The sequence below is a fragment of the Canis aureus genome, chromosome 20, assembly GCF_053574225.1.
Source record: "Canis aureus isolate CA01 chromosome 20, VMU_Caureus_v.1.0, whole genome shotgun sequence".
Taxonomy (NCBI): domain Eukaryota; kingdom Metazoa; phylum Chordata; class Mammalia; order Carnivora; family Canidae; genus Canis; species Canis aureus.
The window spans coordinates 6921250-6932399 of record NC_135630.1 but is presented as its reverse complement, the minus strand read 5'-3'; the positions used below and the strand labels follow the sequence as shown (position 1 = coordinate 6932399).

General features: G+C 46.6%; 1 protein-coding gene and 1 long non-coding RNA gene across 17 annotated transcripts in view; one reads left to right on the top strand and one right to left on the bottom strand.

The window, feature by feature from the left end:
- Positions 1-2593: 2593 nt before the first annotated feature.
- INPP4B (inositol polyphosphate-4-phosphatase type II B) overlaps positions 2594-11150 on the bottom strand; it is a 711205-nt gene continuing 702648 nt past the window's right edge. For 12 of the 16 annotated variants that reach the window (XM_077860913.1, XM_077860914.1, XM_077860912.1 and 9 more), the window contains one exon: positions 8612-9999. In XM_077860913.1, the coding sequence (XP_077717039.1) occupies positions 9825-9999 (175 nt within the window). In that variant the 3' untranslated portion in view covers positions 8612-9824. Of the gene's footprint in view, positions 8571-8611; positions 10000-11150 lie in introns of those variants that run through there. The other 4 variants (XM_077860916.1, XM_077860920.1, XM_077860927.1 and 1 more) reach the window with 3 other exon arrangements.
- LOC144291421 (uncharacterized) lies at positions 4885-9672 on the top strand. Its single transcript, XR_013358675.1, has 2 exons — positions 4885-5097; positions 9048-9672. It is a non-coding gene; the product is annotated as an uncharacterized LOC144291421 (long non-coding RNA).

Here is an 11150-nt window from a genome sequence, read left to right as displayed (position 1 = left end):
GCCAGTTTCAGTCCCTATTGGTGGGTCCTTCTGCCTCCCTGCAGGTTCCTTTCAGCTGCCTCAGTTTCCCTGTTGATCCCTCATCATCCAGCCTCGGCCCGGCACCTGGAGTGCTCCTTTAAACAGATAAACTAGGTCACTTTGTTTCCTCTGCTTGGAACCTTCTAATTGCTCCTAATCACGCATGAAACTCAGCTTGAAGTCCCTTCCCCTCCTGGGCTGAGTCTTTTGCCAAGTCCAGTCCCATCTCCCCACCTCCCCGCCCCCGCCGTGGCCCCAGTGGCCCCGCACACCCTGCCTCCGCGCGGACCTCCCCCCTCTGCCAGATGACCCTCCCCTTTATGGCTTCATCTAAGCGACCCCTTCTCAGAGGTCACCCCGAAGCCAGGGTGCCTGTCACCTGCGCCGCGAGGCTCGGCCAAGACTCCCAGAGTATGTGCTTCGTGTTACACATGATGAATAAAAATCACTTTCTTGTTTCTTCAGTTGGTTTCCCTTTTGTCTGCTTGGCCCCCGCTGGACGGTGAGGCCTGCGAACGGCAGCGGAGGCCCCTGGCCCGCGGCTGACACCGGGCCCGGCCTCCCGGCCCACGCACCTGCTGGACGCTCGAGAACATGCACGTGCAGGGCACTGAGTCATTCAAGGCACAGCAAGGAAAATGAGACGAGTGGGGACTGACGGCCATTTAGATTGGCAAGTTAGGAAGTTTGCTTCGGAATAAGAAGCATAAGGGCTACACTTGGAGCCACGGGGGTGGGTGGTGGGAAGGAGGGAACTGGCTCGGGGAAGAGCTGAGTGTGCGTGTGCGAGTGCGGGGACGGGGATGGGGACAGGGATGGGGCATATGCTGGGGAGACAGGCTCCTGTGTGGCTCCGGAGGGATGACAGCGGGGAGGGGGCTGCAGGCCCTGGTAGAGGAGGTGAGGCCGCGCGGTGGACCCCAACGAGGGCCAGCCTCCTTCAGCGTGGCCACAGCCGCTCCCACGGGCCACAGAGGACGTGTGCGACAGCAGCAGCTGGGCCGTGACACCGGGGAGAAACGCTGCCAGGTGAGGCACACGAAACTGTACAGGCCTAGGGACACCTGGAAGGCTTCCCTGCTGCTTTTACGGGTGTTATTCATTTATTTATGGGACCCAGAGAGGCAGAGACACGGGCCAAGGGAGAAGCAGGATCCCTGCGGGGGGCCCGACGTGGGACCCTATCCCGGGACTCCGGGGTCACCCCCTGGGCCGAAGGCAGGTGTTAAACCGCTGAGCCCCCGGGGCCCCCGGAATGTTTCTATGCTGAGAGGACGAGTTAGAGCTGACTGCACCTGGTAAAGCCGGGTGACGGGGGTGCAGATGCTGCGAGGGGCCAGGCGAGCGGGGAGGCCTGCGCGTGCATTAGGGGCGAGCCGCGGGGGTGCGGACCCCGGAGACAGGCACTCCCCACTGCACCTACGGGGCCTGCCGTGTGCTCCCCACTGCACCTGCACGGCCTGCCGTGTGCTCACACTGCACCTGCACGGCCCTGCTGTGTGCTCCCCGCTGCACCTTCACGGCCTGCTGTGCTCCTGCTGCACCTGTGTGGCCTGCCATGTGCTCCCACTGCACCTGCACGGCCCTGCTGTGTGTTCCCTGCTGTACCTGTGGCGGCCTGCTGTGTGCTCCCACTGCACCTGAACGGCCTGCTGTGTACTCCCCACTGCACCTGTGCGGCCTGCTGTGTGCTCCCCACTGCACCTGTGTGGCCTGCCGTGTGCTCCCACTGCACCTTCATGGCCTGCTGTGCTCCTGTTGCACCTGTGCGGCCTGCCGTGTGCTCCCGGCTGCATGCATTCGTCCCCCTGCTTCCACCCTCTGGGACACGCACTCCGAGCCCCCGTTCCGCTGTCACTCCAACAGCACAGCACTTCAGGACCCTCCCTAGAGTTTAGGCCATGGGCGCTTGGCCATGGTTCCCCACGCACTGCCCCACCCCAAGGCCACCTGCACACCATCTTGCTTGGAGGCACCATGCATGTGGGTGCAAACATGTACTAATGACAGTGACATGACAAGACAGGAATGTTTCTTGCTGCAGGATCAGCAACGCTCTGGAAATGCTCCAGCTGACAAAACATCATTCTCCCTTTACACGCAAGCGGGGACCTCATTTGGTTAATTTTTTGGCAACAAGACATAATGGAAGCCTTGGAGTTGCCTTCCAGCACCAGCTACTACAATGAGGTGTGAATGATCAGATCCAACAGCCTGTAAGGAGAAGTTCGTTCATGTGCTCAAGTGACTCCACCATCATCTGGGCAACAAAGATGAGTGATTCGCCCGGTGTTGAAGCACCAATACCTGGTTCTTGAATTCTTTTATAAATTGTGGTTGATTTTGTTCCTACAGAATGGAAACTCGAAAAGATGCATTCTGCTGGTGAATAGGAGGTGAACCTAGTGTCAATATAAGATTTGCTCTGAAATTGTGGCCTAGCACAAATCTAGTCTATTCTCTTCAAAATATTATGTAGGCTACCCTTCTGCTATTTTAATTAACATTTACACATTGCTACGTTGATGAAAATGAAAAAAAAAAGTGTGATAGGGAGAAAAAGACAGAAACATAAAAAATAAAAATCACATTTATTTAAAAAAATATACACACAGTGTACAATGAATATGGTTTACACAGAACAACAAAATAAAATGATATTTCTTCAAATGCCAATATAACATGATCTAGCCTATTTGTGCCCCATTTCCTAGGAATACACATTATTGGCTCATCTAGAATATATATTTAACATAAAAAAAGAAAACAAATGCCAACATTTCAGGTAAGTACCATAAGAATCCGAACACTAGATGTTAGGTTAAGCAAAATAATAAAGTATCCACATGAAAAGTGTACGTGTATAAAGGGTAGCTCTTGTGGAGGGAAATGGGAGTGTCTATGCGCTTACAGACACGTGGGGCCTGCCTTTAAACAGGCTGAGAGTCCTTTGACGTGAAATATTTTTAAATATTGACAGTGATTAAAAAAAAAAAAAGCATCGCAAGACTGTGTAGAGGATAAGGCAATCTGGCCAATCTGTGAGTCAATACTGCCTCCCAGACAACGAAGCCCTACCAAGTGATCACTGAAGATGGGCTGCTGGATTATGCCTTTTTGTGACCTTAGAGTAATTTCAGCGATTTTAGGAAGTTTGTGAATATATTCATGCTGTGAGTAGGAAAGTGCAGTATCATCGTAAAGAACTCTATTTACTAAAAGGTAAACAAGATAATGGCTTGTCAGGCAACATCACGAATGTTTGGTTTTCTCTCTTGATATTCAGGCTGTCTGGGCGCTGTGCTTCATTGTGAGCCTTGTTTTCCTGTTTTTAATTTATTATTCTAAAGATTTATGTAATCTATGAGAATTCAAGCTGAGAATACCTAATTGCATGTATAAATTTTTGGGGGGTGCTGATACTACCTTATAATTTTTTTTCTACCTCCTTGTTACTAGCAGCCCGTTATGCTTTGTTTCTTTGACATTGTAAGTGCTTTATACTCTTACTTGCTTAGAAATAAAATTCAAAGACTGATTAATGTGCGCTGTGACTCAGAAAGTAAAAATCCAAATTTCCATACCTTCACTCTATACCTAATTGGCTCACAATATTTTATCTCAACATGAATTTTATTTTATTCTGTTTCTAAAGACCGTTTTGCTATAGGTAGCATCTGTCTGGATAGAAAGTTCTAACTTAAAAATGCCGAAGAAACAAAGGATATATTAGAGCTTTCCTTGCAAAGCAGTAAAATAGAAACATGGGAGGGGGGGGAAGCATAGCTTTTGCAGACTGCAGCTGAGCTAAATGAATGTCAATTCACACTAAAATTGTCAATCAACCGCACAACGCTCAGCAATTCATTCTCGTCAGTGGTGCATAATTTGTAAAGCCTCCAGCTATTAGGGATGCTTTGTGCTCCACATGCTAGCTTCCCTCTGGAACTGCTGATCACGGTTTTTTTCAGGCCAGTTTCTTAAATCTGTGATAAACGTTAATTTATTTCTAAAGATTACAAAAGGTGCCCTGCGTATTGAGTTAAACAGCCGATAGGCCACCAGGCGTGGAAATCAAACATCTAACGCGTCTGCGGCGTCTTAGCATACCGCCAGAGTTTCATTTGCTTAATCTAACAGTTTGGGTTTCAACTGAGCTGTATTTATTAGGATCTGGACACAGTGATATGTTACCGTTTTTCCTGCCTTTAGCAAATGCTAAAATCATAAACTTAAAAATGTGCACTGAAGCACACCTTCAGTGATATTCTCGTTAGGCTCCCATTTCCCTGGACTTAGCCCACGGTTATTACTGCTCACACTACAGTTGCATTGCTAAGATTTCCCTTGCAGAACATCAAGAGAGATACATTTTTAAATGCATCTGTATGATTATATAATTTTATTATGAATAAAATATAGACATGAAATATTACTTACGGCCTAATAAGTGTCTTTAAAAGGGGGGGAAACCAAAATAAAATTGTAGCCAACTGAAGATGCCTAACTACATTTAACACCATATTACTAATTTTGTTTTATTTATTTTATTTTATTTTTATTTTTTTAAGATTTTATTTATTTATTAATGAGAGACACAGAGAAAGAGAGAGAGGCAGAGACACAGGCAGAGGGAGAAGCAGGCTCCATGCAGGAAGCCCGACACGGGACTCGATCCCGGGACTCCAGGATCATGCCCTGGGCCGAAGGCAGGCACTAAACCACTGAGCCACCCAGGGATCCCCCATATTACTAATTTTATAATGCTTCCAATTATTTGTCATTGCTGGGGAAAAAAGTGATGGTGTCATCCAGTTGTGTGCTGGTAAATGTTTAACAACTGGCTTTTCCAGGAATCAAAAATCCCAGTTTTCAGCATTTGGCAATTTCTGAGAGTGAAAACTCCCCCTGTGGTCAGTTTCAAGCCGCTCATATGATGTTACTGGGTGTGGAGTCAGAAAGAGAGGCCCAGTTGCCCCTGATGCTATGCTGCTTCCACTGTGCTGATACCACGGACACAACTAACCTCAAAAGCACAGGCGAAGAGAAAAATGAAGGAATCTAATTAGGAAAGTGGTAAGTTTTGATTATCTTTTTTTTGTAAAAATTATTCAATTGCTTTTGATATTTTAATATTTAATGATGGTGTGTTTAACAACTGGCTTACAAAATTCCTGAAAATTTAATGACCAGCTCTCAGGAGTCTGCACGAGCCAGTTCTAGGCCACCCGGGGTACGCTTTCTTGGTGGCATGTATCATGCTTTAGGTCAGGAGGGAAGGAAAGCATTACTCCATACAGATCTTTTTCTTTTCCACTGTGAGTCTTACTTTATGCAAAATGCCATACATAGTTGAGGGGGAAAAAAGGGAAGTATCCTCCATCCAGATACTAGCTTTTAAAGACTTCACAGTTTTCAGGAATTAGTCTTAAAAAAGTAAGAACTGGAGGCTAGTCATGTGGTGTATTGCGCTAATTAGCTGGTTGGTCATTTTAGCACCATTTGTCAGCAGGATCAAATCGTGGCTCTGACTCACTGGATTATTAGACTGATTCAAAAGCAAAGGCGGGGTATAGACAAAATCTAAGACAGCATTCATATGGAAAAAAAAACCCCGACAACCACATGAGAAATTAATGAATGCATCCAAATGTGGGTCTGCTTCAATTAAATATTTGAAATGTTTATGCTTAGCTGTTTCGTGGAACATTTTCAGGCTCTGGGTCTTTTGCCACTGGGTCAAATATAATCAAGATGTCACCTTCCCTTGTTTTTAGATATGTTTTCTGTAGAACTCTGCACATAGTTAAGCAGAATTGATACCTGCATTTGATAACATTAGAGGGGAAACGTATTTTTAGCAAAACAAAAAAAAAAATTATCTTGTTAGGAAATGTCATTTTCTTGGTTCAGTTTCTGGTTCAATCTGATCTCTTGAAATAGGCCTGCTGGTGTATCTTTTAAATAAAAATAGAGAAAAGCATAACTAGGCTGTGATTGTACAAAGGACATTTTAAAACTTCTTAAAATTTGCTCTTTAATCTAGAAAACTAATTACTTAAGAAATAGTAAAGGGGATTTCCAACAATACTTGAATATGTCTCAGAAAAGGTTCAAAAAAAAAGAAAAAAGAAAAGGAGCAGTATTGTTGTTGATATGAAACATGAATTCTGTTGATGAAACCCACTTTTAAAAGTGTGCAAATATTCAGGCTTTGTATAGGGAAAGGCAAATGACTCTGCTGATAATAAAAGAAAACTTCTGTGTATTTGTATAAAGTTCGAGGCTTTGAGACTTCTCTGCCAGTACTTATTGAAAAAGAAGAAAAATCTTTGGGATATCTTCCCCAAATAGAACAACTTACTTATTGGGCTTTCTAGTTAATACATATTTTTTCCGAATTTGAGTCTCGAATTTTCATTTTTAAAAATACAAACAAAAATGACTATACAAAGAGTATTTACGGGACAATACATTTTCATTTGACTTCTCTTGGAACTTATATGCTGAATGAGGCTTCACTGTTATTCAAGGAAACCTCCGTCATCCCAACCTCTTCACATGAAATCCAGTGGGATCACGAAAACAACCACAAAATCCTACCATTTTCAAATAAAATTGAACAATTCAAAATTTATATTTAATCACTAAAATGGAAAATGAAGCATAAGGGAGTACACCAAGAAGTCTTGACTGTGGCTAGATCTACAGTATACAGCATCTTTTCCTTAAAAAAAACCTGTAAACCGTGTGTCAATGGCCTCAAATGCGATGCCCGCACATCACTAGCTAAAATAGCGGATTGAAAATTCTCCTATGAAAAGCCCCAAATGGTCATCTAAAATTTGTGGTCATCTGAAAAACCCAACATGAGCCTGGAGATGTGTCTGGAGCCCTTAGTTCAACAGACGCGTCAGCCAAGGAGCTGTCTGTGACACCAGCTGTGGAAAACCCCGTAACATCACCCACTGAATGTGCTCACGGCCGGGAGGTGTCTGTGTAACAAGCCCCCAGCGTTTCCCAGGGGAGACTCATTCTCCGGATAGTGTTCTCTTCCCATGAGTGAGGAGAAGAGTAAACTCTGAACATCGGGAGCAAATGGGTTTCACTAATTCAGGCCGTTGTTCTCGAAGGTTCAATTCTGGCAATAAATGCCAATTTCTACGTAACTAACCAGCATTCCTCCATGATTTTCACGTATTTTCAGCATGGCCATTTGGAAAATAGACAAGCCACAGGCTAGGAAGGTAAGAGATTGTAATCGTGGTTCTAAAGCCGTCCACTGGGACGACTGGGGGCCTACGTTCCGTGTGCTCTAATCTGCCCGTTTCCGACGGCACCGTACAAGACGGACTCTCTAGCAATTGCTTAATCTGAAATTTTGGAAAACCTGTGACGCCATTTTACTGAGAACAAATTTCAGATTCGGGTTAACAGAAATAATCGTTTCCGTTTACCGGCCGTCAGGGTTGCACGGGTCTTGGGATGGTCACTCACATGGTAACTACGCCAGGCAACGCGCACCTCCGCCTGCTGTGTCCCGCAGCAAGCTGGCAGTTGGAAAACATCACCAAGGTGCTTTATTGACTTTTATGGGCTTGGCTGCATAAGGTTGAGGCTGATGGGGATTTTCACATGTGACATCAGCAGGCTGGTCATCGTTCACTTCCCGCGGCTGCAGTCCCTTGCGGTGCTCCTCTCCTCCACCCGGCAGCTTTCTCTGTCACCGCTTGGGTGACGGGGCCACACGACCCGAGTCAGAGTTTTAGAAAGATCCCTTGATATGGGGAAGCACCTCCACCGTGTGGCTGACAATGTCACCCGTCCGCTCGGGAGGACCCGTCCCAGCCTGCTGGGGGCCAAGTTGTCACCGGCACACCTGCCACCCACGTCTACAGTCAAGACCGCGCACTGATGCTACCGAATTTTAATTCGCTGGAAAAATATTTTCCCACTCCCACGAATGGGCCCTAAGGTCACACGTGACGACGGCTGTGAGATAACAGGTCTGAGCCTCTCTTCTCTTCCCCCGCCCTGTCCCGTCTTCACTTTGGAGGCCGAGCATCCCTCTCGGAGACACCTGTGCCCTCCTGTGGAACCCACCTGCGTCTGCTCGGAATGCCTGTGGCTAACGGCCTCCACGAAGGACATGGACATGGACGTGGACATGGAGCCCACCCCAGCACAGGGGCAAAGTGCGGAAGCTGAGAACTAGGATCACAATGTCACTTAAGAGTTTTCTAATGGATTCCTTTCAGAGTAATATGCTAATACCTAATTCAAGTAATCCCTAGATTTGGGCAAGCATCCCTGATCACCCTCCTCCACGGATTTTGTGACAATAGAAAAGTTAAAAGGGTGGAGATTATCCGACTGAGGCGTGTTTGTGTTCCTGTTTATTTGCGTGTTGGCAAAGTTAGGTGTCAGCTTTTCCATAAGTCCCCTCTGGAGGTCGGTAGTACTTGGGGAAAGCCATCAGCTGTAGCATGTTGAAAGCATACTTTCTGCATTTGACATTCTTCAGTACATTCTCTATGCGGCATCCTTCTCTGGTGAAAGGGGAAAAAGTACAACTTCATGAAACACAGAATAAATAAATATGCTTTATTTGTTCAATGCAGAGTTGCAGCAACAGTCCAAGTAAAAATAACAAAGATTCAACTCTACATTTTTTTTTTTTTCACAAATGATGATACATCTTACAAAATTAAATCCTAGGCCAGGCCCAATACCATTATTGCCCTCGGAAAGAGATGATTCAAGTCTCTTTGTTCTTAACAGATACTTAAGGTTTAATAAACTCTTTAAATATAATTTGCTCCGCGATACAGCTTCACTTTAGTTTCATAAATATATCTGCCTTTTTATAACTTTTCCACAAATTAACTTCTCAGTCTCTTTAAAACACATTAAAATCTACATGTAGCCCTAAGGATGCAGGTTCTAGGAATAAGGCATTTAATTTATTAAGTCTGGCCCTATAGATTTTTAAAGGAAAATGTCTCTATTTTACTCCCATATTTTAGCTGTGCCACGAAGAGAAGAATGGCTTTCCCAACAGCCTGGTCCAAGTCGCCGCTTCAGGAAGGAATGGGCTCGAGCACAGATGGGACAGAAAGTCACAGGTGCTGAAAACGGCGTGTCAGACACAAACAAGACCTCGGTACAAAGGATAGAAAAGGACTCCGAGAGCCAAATCAACCCAAACGATAGTTACAAACAGGTTAGTTTAATTACAAAACATAAAGAGCCATTCTCGCCATGAAATCACTTGACAGGAAAGGGCAAATCGAATCGAAGCCAAGAACCAACATAACGAACAAGTCCGGGAACCAAAGAGCAGGTCCTATCGGCTGATGGCAACAGTGATATTAGCACAGTGGAGAGAAAGTCTGGAACCTCCCACATCTCTGAGACTCGTCTCAGGGGGTCAGTGCGTTCGTTGTGCAAATTCACTCTTAATTGTTTCTGATAAATTGAATGGGGGAGAGAAACAGGAGGTGCAGAGCTTCAAGCTTTCAGGATTCTGTTCTTTGTCTTAATTCCAAAGACAGTAATTCAAAAATTCTTCTGAGCTAGTTAACAGTGGGGGAACACGTTTCCATGAACAAAAGAGCAAAACAACTCAATGCATAGTTACTTCTTTTCGTAGGTTTTAGGAAAAACGAACAAAACACTTACAGTTCAAACATTGTTTTTTTTTTAAAGTCTGTGAATCTGAAAATGTAGAAATATTACAGCATCGCCCCCGTAATTTAAAGTCCGTTGTCGTTTGTAGAAAAGAAAGGAATACAACGTGAAACTTATTGGTATTTGGCTAATAGTAATGCAAGACTTAAAATAAGCCACACGACCAGCAGGTGTGAGCTGACGAGCAGCAAGGCGACAGGATAGAAGTGTCGAGAAGTTGGCTTGTTATCGGTTAGACAGCCTGTTTCGGGGTCATCGGATTCACTCAGCGCTCCCTGGGTCTGTCTGCTGTTAAACGGGGAGGGGGGTTGGGGGGAATCAGGAGAAAAGAAAAGAGTAGAGCATTCACACAGGGAAGAAAGGCAAGCGCACAAATCCTGAAATACAGCACCGTATCTGATACCACACAGCTGTCGCGGGACGAGTTTCCACCCTAACAGCCCCAAATGCATCCTGTGCATTTTTCTTACCGTACGACGTCGACAACTGCATTAATAAAGACTCCTTTCGCTTTTTTTTTGTGCAAGGAGGAGGAAGGAGACACTAAGATGACATTCACGTGGGTCGACTGCGGACGTACAAGGAGGAGTCACACAGGCAAAGCAGCGTCAACAGACAAGGCTACGTGAATAAAACTAAAATATGGTTCAATCCGCGAACAAATCATCCACGATACATACACCTTGGGGAAACGGAGCGGGAAGCACAGCCCGCAGGGGGGCAGCGGCCACGCCTGGCGCGTTGGGACACACCGTCTATTGTCGCTGTACCTGCATAACGCGTTTAAAGTCATAAAGATGGTTTATGGAGATAGCCTGGTATTCAAAATGAATGAAACCTCCGACACGTCACCCCTGCCAGCCATACGATCCGCTTAAAACCCGGCTCAGCGCCCTCTGCTCATTGGGCTCCTGAACCCAGCGCTCCGAGCCTGGCTTACTTAGACGAGGCCACGTCGCCTCCGAGGGGCTCCTCGGAGAAGAGAAGCTCTTCTGTGTGAGTGGCACACGGCGTTGGTCACGGGGCTCCGAGGCCGGGCCCGCTGGGGCCGTGTGCGTAGGCGGGCGACACGTGTCCCCCGGTGCCGGCTCATCAGTCCCAGAGCTTCCAGGACTGACTCGCTCTCAGCTGTCGGGGTCCGGTTGTGAGGCCTCCAGGGGTGGAAGCGGAGCGCAGGGGGCTGCGTGGCTTAGCCGGAGGCCCTGCACATGAGGCCCCGCGCCCCCCTGCACGCTCGGGCTCTGAGCCCAGCCCTGGCCGCAGGCCGCAGCCGTCGGGATGCTCGGAGGCCCTCCCTGCTGCCAGCCTCAGACCGACCACGCTGTGTCGGCCCCGGGGCTTCCTCGCTCTTTGCCAAGACCTAAGGGCCACGCGGCCAGTGGCTAAGCGGAGTAGAAGCCTACCTGAAAGGAGGACGCTTAGTCTGGACTCGCGTGGTT